The 19274-nt window shown below is 41.3% G+C and overlaps 1 protein-coding gene across 1 annotated transcript in view; it reads right to left on the bottom strand.

The window, feature by feature from the left end:
• Positions 1-19274, bottom strand: part of SEMA3A (semaphorin 3A) — a gene marked incomplete at both ends in the record, with an annotated part of 175710 nt that overhangs the window by 52393 nt on the left and 104043 nt on the right. The window contains 2 exons of the mRNA XM_083366286.1: positions 144-263; positions 6091-6184. Of these exons, the coding sequence (XP_083222412.1) occupies positions 144-263; positions 6091-6184 (214 nt within the window). The remainder of the gene's footprint in view (positions 1-143; positions 264-6090; positions 6185-19274) is intronic.

Here is a 19274-nt window from a genome sequence, read left to right as displayed (position 1 = left end):
GCAACATCTCCATCTTTGTCATGCAGCTCCTGTACATTTTGTTGACCGCTTTAATATTGCGCAGCAGGTTAGTGCCGAAAGGAAGTCAACAGTGCTAGAATTTGGTGAACGTGAAGAAAATACAAAAGAAGAGGGAGACTTACCATTGAGCCAGCGAGAATCATGCTGTTCCGTCCGGATCGGGTGATGGTGCCCCAGAGTGCGGAAAATGGCAAAATCTCTCCCCATAAAGTCTGCGGCTGTTCCTGAATACAGCTCACCATCTGTAACGTTTCATGGAATTACACCAAGTCAGACTCAGCGAAGGAGCAAGACTCCCGTGACGGTTTCTTAGTACAGATCGGTAAGGGCTTCTCTAGCGGAGACATTATATCTTCCACCGAAAACTTGAGCCAGCAAGGAACACTGCACCAGTTTAGAAATGGAGAAAAGGACTCTGCCATGTCCCAGCTTTACATACAAATACTCCAATGTATAGAGCAAAGAATACATATTTATATTAGCGCAGCGAGCAAATGCATTTTCTCCTCTTAGTCTCCTCCCACAAAGCAGAGAGAGAACAAACTGGAACCGCACTAAGCATGCTTTCCCCAAGCAGCCTTGTTTGGGTTTTGGAGTTTTTGTGGAGCATTAAAGAGGGATAAAGTAGGGTAAGGTGTGTGTGTGTGTGTGTGTGTGTGTGTGTGTCTGTGTGTGTCTGTGTGTTTGTGTGCATCTGCTTTCACAACATAAATTGTGAAGTGAAGTGAATTGACTGCCTATTGAAGCCCGGGTATTCTGTTTTTCATGCTCATAATGAATGACCCAGATGGAATTTTATATGATTTGGTTGAACCAACAAGCACCTTATTAACTCCAAGAGAATTTTACCCGCTGGCATGGTTACCATGTCTGAGCAAAGTGCTTTACTTCTGACAGGTTCAAAACTTGACGTTCAGACAGTCTGCAAATTCCCAGAAGTCAGTAGAGGAGAAGTCACGATAACACAATACGAAGAACAAGGAGATCAAAGGCAACTGGAGGACTTACTGCCAGAAGAGGGGATAACCAAAACCGAGGGAAAGTTTTGCATTTAACTCCCAATTCATCATTTTTTTGTCTCATCTGCCACTTTATATTTTCAAAAGGAGAGGCCATCGCTTCAACTGTAGCCCCTTATTATGTGCGGTGCTCCAGCAAATCCCTCTGATGCCTCTTTTAGCCTTTATTTAACTTTGCCTCCATTTGCTTGTCAGCCTCTCTCAAGAGATTTGGAATAAATCAATATAAATCAAGGGAAAGTCAAGAAGACTGCTTTTATTTCACAGTTGTCAAAAGTGGGGGAAAGGTCACTGGGGTCTGTGTGTGCATGTGTGTAAAAAAACAACAACAGCTATATTACAAAATCCTAGGCTGTTTCATTTGCTCTACTGGCATCTGCCTATGTATCTTTAGCAGCATCTGAGCAGGATTTTCAAGGCTCCTTGAGCATGGAATGGGACAACTCATTCGGTCCCTTCCTTTCCATTCTGTCTTTAAAGATTCTATTCCACCATTTCTTTGATATTAATGTGACTCCTGTCCCGCAGTGGCAAATTGATTGCAGCGAGTTGGCTATGGTTGGCGAGTTAGCCGTGGTGAGGGATGGGGTGGGGAGTTTGAAGGAGTTGGCCCTGTCCTTTGTGGACAGCAATCTCTTGCTTCCCAGAGAATTCATAGGAGTATGGCCTCACTGCGGTCTCTCAATTATTCCTTGATTGTTTCCATCAGAGCAGAGCAACTGGCACTCATTTAGCTACAGTAGTGGCCAAAATTGTGGAAACCTTTTGGGAAAAGTGCGTTTCTGAGGTTTGATGGCTAATAGCACCACTTTTGTTATGGAGTAGTACCATAAAATTATATATCAATGATAAAAGATAATTTAATCAAGAATGTAATGCAACAAAGTTTCTTCAATTATCTGTGCTGTATTCTGTGAAAAGTTATAGCCAAATAACCAGAGAAAGGAAGCACGACTTGCTTAGGTTGATATCAGGTAGCTTTCCTTCATCTGATTGTAGCCAATGAGCATGAGTGTTTAGAGAGCCAATCAGGTGTCGTCTTGTTTTGGCAGTGAGCCAATCAGATCACGGCAGGATTCAGTTATCAATGTCACGTATTGAAGCTGAGAGGAGGACATTTGTCAGTGGGTTATGTGATGGCTATCAAGTTGGTTGGGGGTTTTTTGTGTTCTTTCATTTAGTGAGCTTGTAAAATGTAATAAAATTAAAGTAATGGTGCGAAGAGTTGACTGGTCACCCAGAAAGCAATGTAAAATAGTATTATTAAGTGAACAAGGCTACAGTTATATAAAGAAATTAGAAGAAAAATGGGTGGAAACTTAACCAAAGGTGGCATTTCTACTGTATACTTTTCCCAAAAGGTTTCCACGATTTTGGCCACTACTGCATATGGAAGACAGGAAAAGGGGGTGATCTGAGGCAGCCTTCCACATCGTGGGTGCCAATTTCCAGATGTGAGGACTTCAACTCCCAGAGTTCTTAACAATGGTCATGCAAGCTGGGGAATTCTGGGAACCCAGTTGACTGGAGACACGTGGATTAGGAAGCCTTGTGTCTCCAGTCTTCATCTTTTTCTTCTTTTTTGTAGTTTTATGACTCAAAAGTGCCAAATGGTCCGCGACTCAGCCAAGATTCCAACTGGATCATTACTATGGATCTTTGTTTCCAATAATCCGAATGAATGGCTGGAAATAAATAAAAAGCAGCCCACATTCTGCCCTAAAGCTCCTAAAGCCACATTAATGAGCAAAGAGTTTCAACATTGTATATAGTCTTGGCGAATTCTGGATGGCGTTTCCTATAGATCCTGCCCCTGTGGCTGGATCAGAGAATTTTTAAGGTTTTATTGGAAAATGCAAACGTAGGCATTGGCATGCAAACAGTAGCTGTGCCTTCCACAGTCCATTAATAATAAATGACAGCTAAAAAAAGGCCTCAGAGCTATTTATTTTTCATCCCAAACTGGCATTTTTATAGCATGGATGAAATTAATGAAAATCAGTTGCAAGTGCACCGAGTAACAGATATTTTGAATTTAAAAAAAAGGAATACAACTGCACTAATTATAGCACATTTTTTTTTAAAAAAACGTCTGCTCATTATATAATTTTAAAAGACTGCAGGGAACAAATCAGTAATTGCTTTCCCGTGAATTTAAAAGCAAATAAACCTCTGCTGAAGACTGTCCAGCTGTTCCCAGAGACAGGTTGTGCAAGACACACAGCCTTAGCCAAAGGGAGGCATTGATATTTCAAACTATGATTCTAATTAACTTCAAAAATGTTTCCCCAAATTGCTAGCTGGCAAATTCTGGGACTTGAAATCCACAGATCTTCAGGTTGCCAAGGGTTGAGGAACGCTGCCTGTGAGGCAAGTTATTTGTTAAGATTCATCATCATTGTCTCTTTCTCATAACTTTTTTTAAAAAGAGGAAAATATTTCTAGGTTTGTTTTTTTTAATCAAAGCAAAAGGCCAGCCAACAACACGACCATATTGGTGTAAGTGCAGATGAAAAAAGGCACATGAAAAGCTTAAACACTGTTTACTTTACATGGCAAGATGCCATAATGGGCTTTGTGCTGATTTTTGCCATCCTACCTTTTGTTCAAAGTCAATCTCGCCCAAGAAACACCGCCACAAATGTTTGCTGCTCCAGGCACTCAATTATACACCTGTCTTTTAAGGACTTTCCCCCCTCCTATCCAAAGTGCAAGTTACTGCAAAGTGAACGGCTGTATTTTAAAAAGTGCCCTCTGGGTAGTTCCCACTAATCATTTAAGTTTCCAAATGAAGGCAACTTACTCTGCACTCCCTGAGTGTCGTTTTTAAAAGCATGAAGGATTTGTTAAAACACAGAATTGTTTCCTTTTCTTAAGTGCTACAGGAGAAAAACAATCCTGAAATACTTTTTTCATCTTTCAAACAACATCTGGAGGATAGATATTTAAACTTTCTTCCTGATGCTTAAAGAACATCAAACTATTAATCATTTCTGAATTTCCTGTGCTTTCATGGTAACATCTTACTGGCTGGCACCAGGCACTCTCTTCAAATTTTAGTTTTATAGCTTCCAGACCACACCCGGCGTTTTCAGCGTGGATACAGTCAAGATCCTTACAAAGAGAAACGGGGAAAAAAAAAAGAACCAAGAGAGAAATCGAAAGAGGTTTAAGGGCTTAGATCAACCTGAAAGGCAACTTTCTGATTGCCGTTGTGGATTACAGGTAGCCCTTGACATATGACAACAATTTCCATTGTTTAAGTGATGCAATCATAAAGCATAACCACATCATTTAGCATCATTTAGTGACGTCAATTCCTGCAATCTTGGTTGCTATTGTCAAATGAATCCCTTGGTTGTTAGCCAAGTTCTCCAGAATGACTTGCCTGCAGAAGTTATGGCTGATCCAATACTGGAGGTTTTTAAGAAGACGTTGGACAAGGAATTGAAATGGCATAGGGCAGGGGTCAGCAACCTGAAACAGTGAAAGAGCCACTCGGAACCAGTTCCCTCACAAAAGGAAAAACTGGGAGCCGCAAAAAATGTGTGCGCATGTGCATACATGCACGCATGCACAGAACAGGGTTTGACTGAAGAGTGGAGCCAAGGCAAGATATGCACCTACCCTGCATATTTGAATTGATTGGTTGAACTTTTTTAGTCCCATTTTTTTTGGGGGGGACTGCACATGGCAGAGGACCGGAAGCCACAGGAGACAGAGCCGCGGGTTGCAGACCTGTGGCATAGGTTTTCCTACTCGAGCAGGGGGTTGGACTACAAGACCTCCAAGGTCCCTTCCAACTTTGTTATTCTGAGGCAATGGCCTACCAGCTCCAAAGATAGTGGGAGACAAGCAGGAAGTTCCAAGCCCCAGGTGTTTTGCAAGCAAGCTGGCAAGGAGGTGAGGAGCTGCTGATGGGTGGCGACTGTTGTCTTAGCAACGACAATTACCAATCCAGTTCAAGGTATAAGACTTTCTGAAGGCTCCCATCCAAGTACCCACCAGTTCTGATCCTGCTTAGCATTTCAAGATCAGCCAACTTTGGAGAGGGGCTGCCACACACGTGGGTTTAAAAGAATACTGCTATAATTAACTCAACTGAAGCTCTAGGCTGGGAATTAGTACAGTGAAGTTGAGCTTCCAAACCCAAACATCCTTTTTCTGATTGAAATGATAAGTTTAATTCTCCCTGTTACTGCCAAGTTGGAGGCAACTATGACGGAGCCAAGGAGGGTGTGAAGTAGCTGGTAGTTTATGCATGATTTTATCCTGTAAATTAACTTACTTTTTCATGGAAAGAGGAAGCCTGGAACTTTGGGAAAAGAGCATTGACTTATTTGGAGTGGGAGATATATGAACCCCCCCCCACACACACACACAAAAACCCGATTCTCCGTTTCTCATATTGAGAGCAATTCAAGAAATACAAAATTGATTTTGGGGGGGGGCATATTTAGAATGCACTAGGATTGTATTTGTAAACACTGCACTGCCTAAAAGGGTCTTTGGGAGGTCCAAGGTTCTGCAGGTTTGCAGGTCACCCACCTGTTCAAACAGAGGATAACATCTGCACCCTTGTTAGAAGAAATGCACGCTCATCTGCAGAAACAACCAATTGCTATGATTGTGCATGTTTTAACTGGCAGCACCAGGCAGCTGAGGAGCACAGCAGCCCAGGCTTTAAGTCCAGGAAAGAGACTATTCTTAGGACCCTGCATACGTTTCTCCACTGTCCTTGCCATTTTTATCCAATTCTATCAAAAGCCACTTGAGTATGGATGTAGCCTCTAGGCACCAATTTATTCCCCAATATATGCATGCAACATAAAGGAAGTTACTTCTTCTCTTTAACCCAACCTCGGATCTTGATGGGGCTGCAAATGATCTGGTTTGTCTTCGGAACTCATTTGTCCTGTGACCAAATCTGAAATTTTGAATCAGATCAGAGCTGATTTGCACTGGGCCCAATCATCCAAAGAAGCAGAGGCAGAGGTTTTGGTTGATGTGTATGTGTGTGTGTGTTTCAAAACTACTTTATACTACATACCTATTAAAAGAGAAGCTGTCAGAAGTTTGGGGTCATAAGGACTTTTTCCTCTGCCATTTTCAAAATGTGAATCTTCCAGCTTGAAAATGTTGTCCTGTTGAGAAGAAGGGAGAGGCAAATAATCGAGCTTAGCAGAGTGATTACTGGAGATATATAACTTATAAAACCATTTCTGCATTTATTTTTAATCCACCAGCAGTTGTTATTTCTTTCTTTCTTTCTTTCTTATTCGATGCATAATGCACTAGACGACAAAGCAAGCATGACTTTATAAAACTTGGTGAATTGCTTTCTGGTGGACTGAGAGACTTCTGTCTATTTCTTTCTAAGCTTCTGTGAAACCTAAGTCTCTTTTCTTGCGTGTATCTGAAAAGAGTCTTTCAAGTTTCTATGGAGCAATCCTCCTTATATTGCTTTTCATCATCACTTAGGCTTGATGTGTCTTCAAACTCTTTTTGGAGATTTTTCCGATATCTACACAATTGCACTAATGTGGCTACGTCAGAAACGCACGTCTTTATTTCAAGGCCAATCCTGACAACCAGGATTGTGTAATTGCAAAAAAAGATGAATTGAAACTGGGGGGCTCGGAGTTCTCATCTGTTCTCATCCACAGAAACCTGATGAGTGACTATGGATCAACCATTCTCTCTCAGAACAGCCTATCTTATAGGGTTGTTGTGAGGGGTAGGAAAGAAAAGGCAATCTCCTTGCAACTGAACAATTCTTACAAAAAAAAAAATATAACGAAAAACAAACAGGGGGGGCACTCTCCAATAATGTGAAATGCTAAGATTCCCTTTGGGGCAAGGAGTGATTGAAGGCTTCAAGCCACAAAGAGGACGCCGTCAGCCTTTTAGGTTATTGCATCAAGGGAAGAACAAGGTTGAGCCCTGGGGAAGCCATAGTCCCACTCTTGCTGCTTTGACCCCATCACACCTGCAAGATCACGCCTGCTCCTATGGTCACAAGGCAAGAAGGACGCCAAGGGAGAACGCAGAGAAGAGCAGCAAAGAACACGAGGGGGGCTCGGTGGGTCATCCTCTGAAGGGGAGTTGAAAGAATCGGGCCACATCCGGCTTAAAGAAGACAAGGCGAAAAGCAGGGACAAAAACAGCCTTTCAATCCTTGAAGGAAGGGCTCCTACGGGGCAGGGGCAGTGGATGCATTCTCCCAACATTTATAGCGGGACATCCAAACTCAAAATAAGGAGGAATTATTTATTTATTTATTTATTTTTATCACATTTATAAACCGCCCTTAGATGGCTTTTGGGGGGCAGGGGTGGGCAGGGGTATCTATCTATCTATCTATCTATCTATCTATCTATCTATCTATCTATCTATCTATCTATCATCTATCTATCTATCTATCAATCATCTATCTATCTATCTATCTATCTATCTATCTTCTCTCTCTCTCTCTGTCTTCTCATGAACTGAAAAAAGGAGTGACAGCTTCTGTCTCATCCTCTTTGTGGTGTGTGTGTGTGTATTTTCATGGCTGCAAAAGGCATTCCAGTTAATTCAGGGGGTCCAAGAACGTTTCGGCACCCCTGAACTCTCTGCTTTGAAGCAGCGGGGAATAAAGCAAATATCAGGCCCCATAGAGGAGTCTTCCAAAAACCCTTGTCTGGATTATACAAGCACATACACACCAAACAGAATGTTCAGTGGACTGTAGGTGGCTCGGGATTATTTGAGAGGACATTCATCGCCAGGAATCCAGTTTATCCCTGCCATTAGTAAGACACAGAGAGACTGACTTTTCCAGGCACCTGAAAACGGTGGGTCAGCGGCAAAGGGCTGTGAGATGAAAGGCTGCCTAGACTTAGGGGGAACCCCGAACATGTTTATGAAGTGAACAGCTGAGAAACAAAAAAACAGGGAGGCCCACATAGAATCCATGGGTCAAAATAAAAGTGCCAGATTAAAGTAATTTGAATGGGAAGAACCAACCAAAGGATCTGGTTAAAGCAGAGGTCTTCAACCTAAGGGCCACAGTCCACTACTGGGCTGTGGCTTCATGGGCACCAGGCCACGTGACTGCGTGCACACATGTGCATGTGCTCACCCCCATTACGCCGGCGCTAGCTAAGCTGTGAGTTGTGAGCCTCGTGCCAGTGCTAGCAGCCCCATTTGTGGAGTGTGCATGCTCATGGCCCCGTTTGCGTGCATGCACATGCAGCTACATTTACATGTGTGCACATGCATGCATCAAGATGCCTGCCCCTCCCTTTCCTACTGGGCCACCAACCCAGAAAGGTTGGGGACCCCTGCCTTAAAGTGCTAAGGAACATAAAGGTAAATGTAAAGGTTCCCCCGCACATGCGTGCTAGTCGTTTCCAACTCTAGGGGCCAGTGCTCATCTCCATTTCAAAGCTGAAGAGCCAGCGCTTGTCTGAGGACGTCTCCGTGGTCATGTGGCCAGCATGACTAGACGCCAAAGGCACATGGAGCACTGTTACCTTCCCACCGTAGTGGTCGCTATTTTTCTACTTGCATTTTTATGTGCGTTCAAACTGCTAGGTTGGTAGAAGCTGGGATGAGTAACAGGCGCTCACTCTGTTACACGGCACTCGGGATTCGACCCGCCAAACTGCCGACCTTCTGATCGACAAGCTCAGCATCCTAACTCACTGAGCCACCGTATCCCCTAAGGAACATAAGGGGGAACCTAAAATACATCTATCAAAAGAAAAGTTTCAGATTAAAAATTACAGGATGAAAAGAAACCTACAAAGCCTCTTCTAAATTCTCAAAGACTAGCAAACCTATTTTGGTATAATGACTTTGTGGATTGGAATCTACTTCAATGGATGGATCAAGTGCTTTGCTGAATTACAGCATAATTTCATATATCTATGTGGTTATGGGCAAAGGCTTTGCAATATTATTCATTTTCCTTCTAGTTCTTTTTTAAGTATCTGAAAATATATTATTCTCTTTCTTTCCTCATTTATGCATTTAGTAAAATCACAGGATAGTGTCTCCTGGGACTACTTATTTCAGGCCATAGATAACAGATTGCATTTTTGAATATTTCCTAGAAAAACAAGTTGGAATGAGTTACTAAAAGCTTTCTTACATGCATTTTTTCCTGTTTCTGTATCTAAAATTGAGAAAAGCAAGGAAAAATATGCACACAAGACAGAGGAGGTAAGTGAGGAAAAAAGTGATCACAAAAATGGCAGAACTTTTGTGCTTGACAACTTTACCAGAAGTCATGACATAAATACTTCACTGCACAATTTGGATGATAAGGGCATGATGCACAAGTTGTCACTAAGGAATCGTCTTTTAGCTTGTAATGTATACATGAGCTGATTTGAGCAGCAGAATCTGAGCTTTTGATTGTTGTAGAGAGTGATGAGAAAGAAAAGGTTGGTAAGTTTGTTAGTAAAAAAATATTAGAGGAACCAAGAGGCACGAAGGTACAAACTTGCCTTGTATTATGTCATACCATTGGTTTATCTAATTCAACTTTACAAATTAGTTGAAACTGGCTCAGGCAATCTGTGATCCCTTACATCAGGGGTCTTCAAACTTGGCCCTTTTATGACTGGTGGATTTCAACTCCCAGAATTCCTCAGCCAGCGTGCCTGGCTGAGGAATTCTGGGAGTTGAAGTCCACCAGTCATAAAAGGGCCCAGTTTGAAGACCCCTGCCTTACATTCACACTCTTAAGTTGTAGCCCTGCTACCATGCTTAATCAATGTCATCAATATAATGGCTCTCTTTTTCAGGGTGTTTTTTTTTCTTCTGGATTAACCTTATGCTTTTTCATTTCCCCCCTTCCTTCCTTCCTTCCTTCCTTCCTTCCTTCCTTCCTTCCTTCCTTCCTTCCTTCCTTCCTTCCTTCCTTCCCTCCCTCCCTCCCTCCCTCCCTCCCTCCCTTCTCCTGGAAGAAGAAAGAATCTATTTTATTTTATTATTACCGTATTTTTATTTTTTATTACATTTATATCCCGCCCTTCTCTGAAGACTCAGAGCGGCTTACAAGCTTAGCAGTAGCCTTCATTCTATGTATATGCCTGCTTGTTAGGGCTTTCACACCCCCCCCCAAGCGGCATTATTACAAAGTCAGCTTATTGCCCCCAACAATCTGGGTCCTTTTATGACTTGTAGACTTCAACTCCCAGAATGAGTTAAATTAGAAGGAAGTAGATTTCAGTTTATCTGGACAGAAGCTGTAATGCTAAGAGCGGAACTGCCTTGAAAGGTGATGGAGGGATTTAGGACCAGCTGCTGTAACGTCTTCCTGCACAGCTCAGGAACTGGACTTCCAAGTCCTTAGAAGGAACCTTCCCAATACTTCATATTACAATTCTGAACTATCTTTCCAGCTGCCACCTATTCTATACGCTACCCATTTCCAGGAATACAAGAATATAGTTTCTAGGCATGTTCAGCTTGTCCCAGTGGGATCCTCACCGCTGGACAAACACAGATTTAATATTGTAGTGAAATGTAGGAAAGAGTTTTTGTAGTTTAGCCAATTGCTTCTAGGGTAGTAAACTGGACGTGATTACTTAATAAGAGATAGGATGCCCTAAGTAGGAAACGTGGATTATCCCACTTGCCACTGAAATTGGGTGAGAACAATTATAGCAAGAGAGTTGCCTCCCCTAAGCTAAGACCGTCTGTCTGTCTGTCTGTCTGTCTGGTCCAGGCTTCTTTGCTCACCTTTGGGTTAGTAGGCAAGTAAAAGCATACATTAGTAATTGAACTGATGTGGTTGCCGGTGCCAAAATACTCCACTTAAGATAGAAAGCAAGAAAATATTTTCCTGGCTCTCGGATTAATCATTAAGGGACCTGAGCTTTTAGATAGGATGTTTTGGAATGAATTGCTTCTAGTAGATCACTGCAAGTTTTCATAACATTTTGGCTCCTTTTAGACCCATAAATGTCTTACGTCTTGATTCCAGAGTGTACACTTAAATACACTCAATACTCCTTCGGGACATGGAGTTAGATGTGTTGTTTTTTGGTTTCTGGCCAATTTTTTTTTTTGGAGAGGGGTTGCTTGGGGAGAGGAAGGAGCTATGGGAAGCAGAGGGAGGACTTGGCAAGCAGAGCAGCTGATGATGAATGGACCCTCTGACCGAGGATGCGGGATAACTCACCAATTTGCATAATCAAAATATTGAGTTGGCTTGGAATACTTCGGGGTAGTCCTCAAATTTCTTAGAATGAAGCGCTTAGATTTAGGAGATCTGTACAGAACAGAGGATCTCATGCCCAAGGTGACCCAGCAGAGATGGAGCCCTCTAAGACTGTGTGAATGTCATGCTAGATTTGACTGATTACCAAGGACGTCAAAAATGCTGCGTCCTAGGCCTCCCAGACATAAGACACCATCAAGAATATTGAACAATTCTCCGAGGATGCTGAGGACTGGAATCTCTTTGTGCAACAACATGCAGAGTTGTCATGTATAATCTATCACCTCCCTGGGCTCGCGTTGTGCTTCCACACAGCAATCTCTGGAAAAATAAATGCAGTGCTAGGGCTGTAACGAATGAATGCCTGGTGTTTTTTTTATGTGCAAGTTATTAAATAGACGGCAGATGCAAGCCATAAGATGGATACACGGTCGTCTCTAGGCCTGCCTTATTAATCTTGTACTGTATTTTTCAAACTACATTTGGACAAGAATTTATAAAGCATAACTGTTTTTACGGAGACGATTCTTATGTTAATCCTGCAAAACTGTCCACTGTGATTCTAAACATTAACATCATTCTGTTCCTCTTTTGCCCTTTAGATTTCCTGCCTCCATTAGTTTAGTTTAATTTGCTACAGTCAAATAACCAGCCTACAGAAGTTTTATTCAGAGACCCAATCAACTTTCTCCAAAGGAGAAAACGTCCAAAATATCGTCAATGTATCTTTAAAAGGTAGTTCTCTACCAATGTTAGATTAAGTCATGTTGACTGATTTTAGATATGCAGGATGGGTGATGGTGAAAAAGTTGTCCTATGTTCCCCAGGTTTTGGATGATAAAAAATAAAATACATTTGTATCCTGGCTCCTTATCTGATCCCTTGGATTTCTCTGAAAAAGGGACAGATTAGGAAACCTGTTATTAAGGGTCTAGGACAGGCATGTCAAACTGCCAGCCTGCAGGCCAGATGTGTCACACCAAAACCATGCCCACCCCATTGCTGGCAATGGAGAAAAAGTCACACAACGTCACACAACGTCACATGATGTCACGGGTTTGACATGCCTGGTCTAGGACAACTCGCCACGGCCAACTCATCATAGGACAACTCTACACAGGACAATTGAACAAATGTTAATGTTAATGTTAATTTTATTTGTATACCGCCCTTCTCCCGAAGGACTCAGGGTGGTGAACAGGGCACATATAAAATACAGGATACAAAAGTTAAAAAAGAATTAAATACAAGGCCCAGGTTAAAACAATAAATAATAATATAAGAACCACAATAAAATCCCAACCCATCCTCTATCAGGCCAGGCCGGCTTGTTCAAATAAATAGGTCTTCAGATCGTGTTGGAAGGAGCGAAGGTCGGGCGCCGTCCGGAGCTCAACCGGCAACCGATTCCATAAGTCCGGGGCACCCACAGAGAAGGCCCTCCCCCTGGGGGCCACCAGACGACATTCTCTGACCGGTGGCACCCTGAGGAGCCCCTCTCTGTGGGAACTCACAGGGCGGAGGGAAGTTGACACCGGCAGCAGGTGATCCCCGAGGTACTCCGGACCCATGCCATGTAGGGCCTTAAAAACCATTACCAAAACCTTGAATCTCACTCGGAAGACAACTGGGAGCCAATGCAGCCAAATACAAAAGTTAAATTAATGTCAGTGGAACCTGGGCCAGTAACAATAAACTCAATCCAGAAATGCAAGAGTTACAACAGACAAGTTGGCTGTGGCAATCTGTCATATCTGCCTGTGAGCAGCACTTTAGGAAAAACTTTCAACCAGGCCAGTGTAAAATCAAAGGGATAGTTTAGCACTATAACATTATTTTTAGTGACTTCTTTAAGGAACTAAATGGGAATTGAAATTGAATCTCAATAATTCCACTGTGCAATTTTTTAAAAATAGTCTTTTGGTATTGTCAAATCCCTATGCACAACACATTGAAACCATAAAACTGGATATTTTTCTCCAAATGGAGTGATTCCCCTGCCCGTCATCTCTAATGATTAAACCGGTTGGTGCAAGAGCAATTTCTAACCAAAACTTTTAAAAATTCAGCTAAAAACAAGCCTTTGTTGATCTGTGGTATCGCCTTTGGAACACAACTAGGAACTGCAAAAATAGATCACCATTCCTATTTGCAGCCTGTATAGCAACTTCTCCTCAAAAACCGAGGACTCTTTTACACAAAGATCGAAAAATGACAACCACACTACACGCAAAGTACATTACTCAGGCCTTCCGTGCTGAGACAGCTTGAAAGATTTTCCACAGATTTCTATCAATTTTGAAGATGTTTTTTCTCCCTTCAAAACCAGCAACTTCCTTTTTAAACACACCACAACATGAGCATTTTCTTTTTCAGCTGCTAAGTTCCATGGCTGATGCATATTCTTGCTAGAAGAACCCCAAGGATGTCTTCTTCACACGTCCTGTTGCCCAGCCAGCTCTGCCCCATCCTATACTCATATCTTGCCCGTATCCTCCCCACATGCATAACTTCACATTTCTCCTTGTAGATTCTGTCCTATTAGGCTAATTTTCAAGCTTGCCTTGTTCTTTTTTGAATAGTTTGCCTTCTAAAATGTTAGTTCCCAGAATTGTGTCATCTGAAAACTTGACCATTTCCCCTTCAACTACCTTATTTAGGTCACTGATAAAAATGTTGACCTCATAGGATCCAGAGCAGAGCAGTGCAATGGAGTCTGCTCTGCATTTTCCTCCACACTTAAGAGAAGCCATGATTAAGAATGTTGGGGGCCAAATGGAGTCCATCTAACATACTATCACCTAGCCCAGGGTTAAGCAACCTTGGCTCTTTTATGACTTGTAGACTTCAACTCCCAGAATTCCTGAGCCAGCTATGCTGGCTCAGGAATTCTGGGAGTTGAAGTCCACGAGTCACAAAAGAGCCAAGGTTGCCTACCCCTGACCTAGCCATTATTTCACTCCATTATTAAGCAGAATATCCCGAGAGACCTTTACTAAAGTCCAGGAACTTCATTCTCCTGATCAACTAAACTAGTAACTCTATGAAAGAAGATTAATCTGGCACAATTTATTGTGATAAATTCCTGCTGGCTTTTGATAACTGTAGCATGCATCTCCAAGTATTTAGAAAAGTGCTGTTAATCATCAGAAGTGTCATCCCAACTAAGAACAAATCAGCCAGATGTAGCAAAACATGTCTGTCTCCCACATCTAGCTCATGACCGCACTAATCTACACACAGTAATACATGAGCTACAATGATCAACATAAGGGAAGTGCCAATGCAATTACTTTAATAACCTGAAACGCTAAAAACCCATAAATCTGAATTTGCAGAATACTCAGTTCTTTCAACAAAGTGGCTACAATTATGCCATCCCAAGAGTTACAAGCCTGCCTAAGTGGGGGTCTCAAAAGAAGGCACGGGTCCAAATGTCTTGTGAGTCACCACATCTATTTGACTGCAAACACACTTATCATTTCTGACACGCACTTGCAAGGCATGGCTTTGAGGCTGTTACAATTCTATAGTGAAAATAATTTGTTTTAATGCAATATATTTAACAGCTTTTATAATATTTTGTACAAGAGCTTAGTTGGTGCAGGAGTGAAGTAACCTGAGTTCAGATCTTGCCTTAGGCATGGAAGCTGGTTGGGTCACTTTGATTTAAATTGGAGGTTGAATAAATTGTGGAATTATATATGCATTTGCTATACGATCATCCTAAATTTTATATATCAAGTCATGGGAAATGGGAATGGTTATGACAATCTGACTTTTGTTGTCTGACTTAAATCTTAACTTGAACTCTCTCTGGGCTATAAAGAGAGAGCTGTCCTTTTCATTCCCTTTTTCAAAAAGAAATAATAACTTTCCCCTAGTAAATAGTATTGTTGAAGTATAAAATCAACTATGAAAAATTGACTGCATTGTATCCTTCAAGATGTTATGTTCCAGCAGACATAATTACAATGTCTTCTTTGACAAGTTAAAATTACTCTATAGAATTCGATTTTAAACAACCTTATAGAGTCTCCCCCCCAAGAACATAGAAATGGTTCCCTTCTGAATAATACAGAGCTGCTTATGCAGTAAAAGATGTATTTTAGTGGACTCTGGACATATTATATTAGAGATTTGTTTCTGATTCAGAGGTCATATGAATGATTGTATGCATTGTAATAGATTTAAATTTAGATTAAGGAATGAATTACAGATAGAAATTACAACTAACATATGATAACACCCTCATAGCAAAAGTGTCCTAAAAGACATATTTCCAAAACTCTTAACCATATTATTATTCAAAAGTCTACTTTTTCTTTTTTGTCATCTTGTCAAAAAAGGCTACTTATTCAAATTCTGACAATTATTAATTTTCTGTTCTGGTTTATTTTGGCGCTTGATCAGAGATGAATAGCATTACAATGTCTTCATTATTACTTCTGCCGAACCCATGTAGTCCCATTTCACACCAATCTGCCTTTCCTTCTCAGCTAACAGAGAAAAATCACCAGCGTAATACAGGTTGTTGAAATTTCTTGATCCACTTTTAAATCAAACTCATCTTCTTCCAGTCCAGCTTCATTCAATAAATGTTCTGTGATAGATTGTGTAGCCTAGTCTTGTTTCTTTGCCAATCTTTGGCTTGATAAATATTGGCAAATTGCATGAATTTTGAAATACGGAGCTGGAACATCTGTTATGACAAATCAATGCTCACTTGTGTTTTAAATACATTTAAATATGTTTCTTACAATCACACGTCTCTCACAGTTTCATGTTTACTGGATGTCTCAAAACAGTGTCAGCCTTTTGATGTTGGAAATATAACATATTTGAGGTACTAGCATGCATATGATTTGAATTTGTTCTACGGTTGTCCTGGCTTGGTGAAATACTGACGTGATTGTTAATATGATTTTTTGTACAAGAAAAATAAAGCTTAATGCAGTGTTTATGTAGTGTTTATGTATCAAAATATGTAACTTATCAACTTAGGAGGGACTTTAGACATATCAAGCCAGAAATGTAGCAGAAATGATAATTTTGCACTGTCAGCAAGAAATTGGAACTTAAATGTCTTTGAAGAAATGTGTTTGAATAAACTGATATTTATCAATCAAATGGAAAGACTAACAAACAGGGTTCTTGTGTGGACAAGGTTTAGTTAATCTGATGGGGGTGTTTGGAGAGATTTTTCTATGTTTAATATTGTTTTGTCATTTGCTGTAGTTCTTATTTTGTTTTTCTTTCCCTTTGTACAGTGAAGCAATAAAAACAAATAAGGGAGACTCAACAGACCCTGAGAAAAAAAAAATTTTTAACCGCAGCTGAAAGACCCTTCCCACACCCAGGCATTTGTTTTAGTGGCTAATCTATTGAAACAAATTGAGTAGCTGGATCACAATTATCTTTTTTCCTGCCACTTTCATATTTTCCCCAGAAGTTTCTCATCTATCCTGTTTTAACAGTTGTCGCTGATGTCAGTGGGGGGGGAGGAGGAGGAGGAGGAAGATAGAAGGGGTGGCTGAAATGGAAGATAAATCAAACCAAACACTCACTTACTCTAGATAGGGAGAAAGTGGTGAAAATGTGGCTGGCTTTGTTGATCCAAGGATCGGGTGAATTTATGTTGGTCCACCTCTCCCGATCATGATTGCATCTCATCACTCAGCCTTCCTCCCTTTGAAATGCAAAACATGTTCAACATTCAACTATAAGAGGAGTTTGATTATGAGGCGACAACTGTGTTTTCTCTAGATAGCAAGCTGCTACTAATTTTATGGCCATGGAATATTGCCCAGCTATCTTCTTAACCAATTTGAAATAATTGGCAAATCGTTCACTGTTTAATCATTGTGGGAAAAGACAATCAGATTTTTCATTGTTGAGAAGGCACTTGCTATTTAGGAGGTACCTCCCCGAAGTTATTTCTCTGGCTCCTCCCCTTTGTATTTGTTAGCTTAAGTGAACATAAGCAGTTGCGTAACTAGGACACAAAGAGCTGAGGATCCCAAAGAGATCTTGAGACTGAATTCTGCATATCTTGGTTGTATTGCTATCATTCAGTAGAAAAGCATTCAGGACTTGCTACAGAAAATCACTTTAGTTTTAACCGTAGCTACAGAATTAAGTCACGTTCATGACTTTCTTGGTGAGTTACACAAACTCTGGGGTTAATTATTAGTCAAATTAAGCCTCAAGGATAACTATATTCACACAAAAAGTGATCTGTAGATCATGTTTTCAACCATTCCATCGTTCCTCACTTGCCACACAACCACATCCTTCAATTGGAAGAAGTGAAGAACTTCAAAACCCCTTTATTGTCCTCCAAGTTTAACCACAAAGATTTTTTCTTTCCAGCTGGACTACAGTCCTAATTGTGTAGAGTATGGAGAAAATGTCTCAAGGAAAATGTGACGGTTGCAGTATTGGGAGAGCACAGAAGACTTGGTTAATTGAACAGCATGTTACGGCTATTCACCAATTCTTTTTTTTTACTTCAGTTTGTTCTCCTACCTCTTTATATTGTCACCCCTCCCCTTGGTCAAAATGTAAAGCATGCACTACCATAGTTAATCCCATTGATATCAGGGGTGTAATAATGTCACTCTAAAAACCATACAAGAAGGTCTTATGCTCCCCCACCCCCCACCCCCGTGGATGCTTATTCATGCTGTTAAAACCAAACAAACTCAATTACCTTCACTGTGGAGAGATAAGTGGAAAGGACTGGTAAAATGGATTTGGTACTGTAAGAAATATTCATGGTGGATTTCAGGAAGAGAGAGAGCTCCACAGGATTAAGGTTAGTGAGTAATGGTTCTCTTCAATGCAGAGAAGCTGCTGTGAGAAGCTCAGGTAAGATTCATTTCTTTGCATTTTTCATAAAAGGAATTGGTGGTCCTTAAGCCAGTTAAGGAGGTGACAGACACAAAAACAGGAGGAAAACAGTGGGGAGTCACTAACCAAAAGGGGGTTTCTTTTAACTTCCTTTTCCTCCTGAAGGCTGTCGTGATGAGAGGATTACAGTAATTTGAAAATCAATATGTTAGTTGTGAAATCTGAACTCCTTTCACAATAGCAAAAAAAGTTGTGGGGCATGTAGCAGAGTTTCCAATTGACCTATCTAACTTGAGTTAGAGAGTGGGTTAATAAATTAAAAATAGTCCAGCTCTCTCTGCATTGGGGCCTGGCACAGAGTTGGCCTATGATCTTGGTCACCAGCTAGAGCAGGGGTGTCAAACTCAATTTCATTGAGGGCCGCATCAGCATTGTGGTTGCCCTCAAGGGGCCAGGTGGGTATGGCCAGGGTGGGCGTGGCCTACTGGGTGGGTGTGGCTAGAGTGCATATGGCCTACTGGGTGGTCGTGGCCAGCTCTACATCGTTCGCATCAAGGGTGCCTATGGGGGCCTGGGCAGGATTGGGACAGATCTGAGGGTCTCTGGCAGAAGGAAGGTCTCTGGGCCAGGGCCAAGGCAGTGGGGGCCGTTCCCTCACTGTTTCCAGGATGGCTTCGTGGGCCGCATGAAACCACTTCGCGGGCTGGATCCGGCCCCCGGGCCTTGTGTTTGACATGTCTGATCTTGGCTAGTGAGTTGATTGCATTGGACAGGAAAAAGAAGTCATTTCCCTGGGTGCCATTTTTTAAATATATCCAGTGTAGATTCTGACGTGGAACAGATATTGCTTGTTTACTGGAATAATGGTCAGAATTCTCACAGGATTTAATATGGTCAAGACTTCACATCTGAAGCACACATAGGGTTTGAAACATATGTTACTTTGGGTTTTCTTGGTGTTACTTCTTGAGTATCACTATTTAGGCCAGAGCAAAAACCCATAAAAATACTTTCTCTCTCCAAGATGTTGCCTTTCTGACATTCTTCAGACATCTGTTTAAGGCTATTTATTATGCCGGACATTTTTGACACATGCAGAATTCTTATTCCAACTGGACTTTACTCTTGTTAAAACTCCTTATGTGTCAGTTCCATCACATTGTTAT

Source organism: Vipera ursinii (genome assembly GCF_947247035.1).
Source record: "Vipera ursinii genome assembly, chromosome: 6".
Taxonomy (NCBI): Eukaryota; Metazoa; Chordata; class Lepidosauria; order Squamata; family Viperidae; genus Vipera; species Vipera ursinii.
This window is presented reverse-complemented; position numbering and strand designations above follow the sequence as displayed.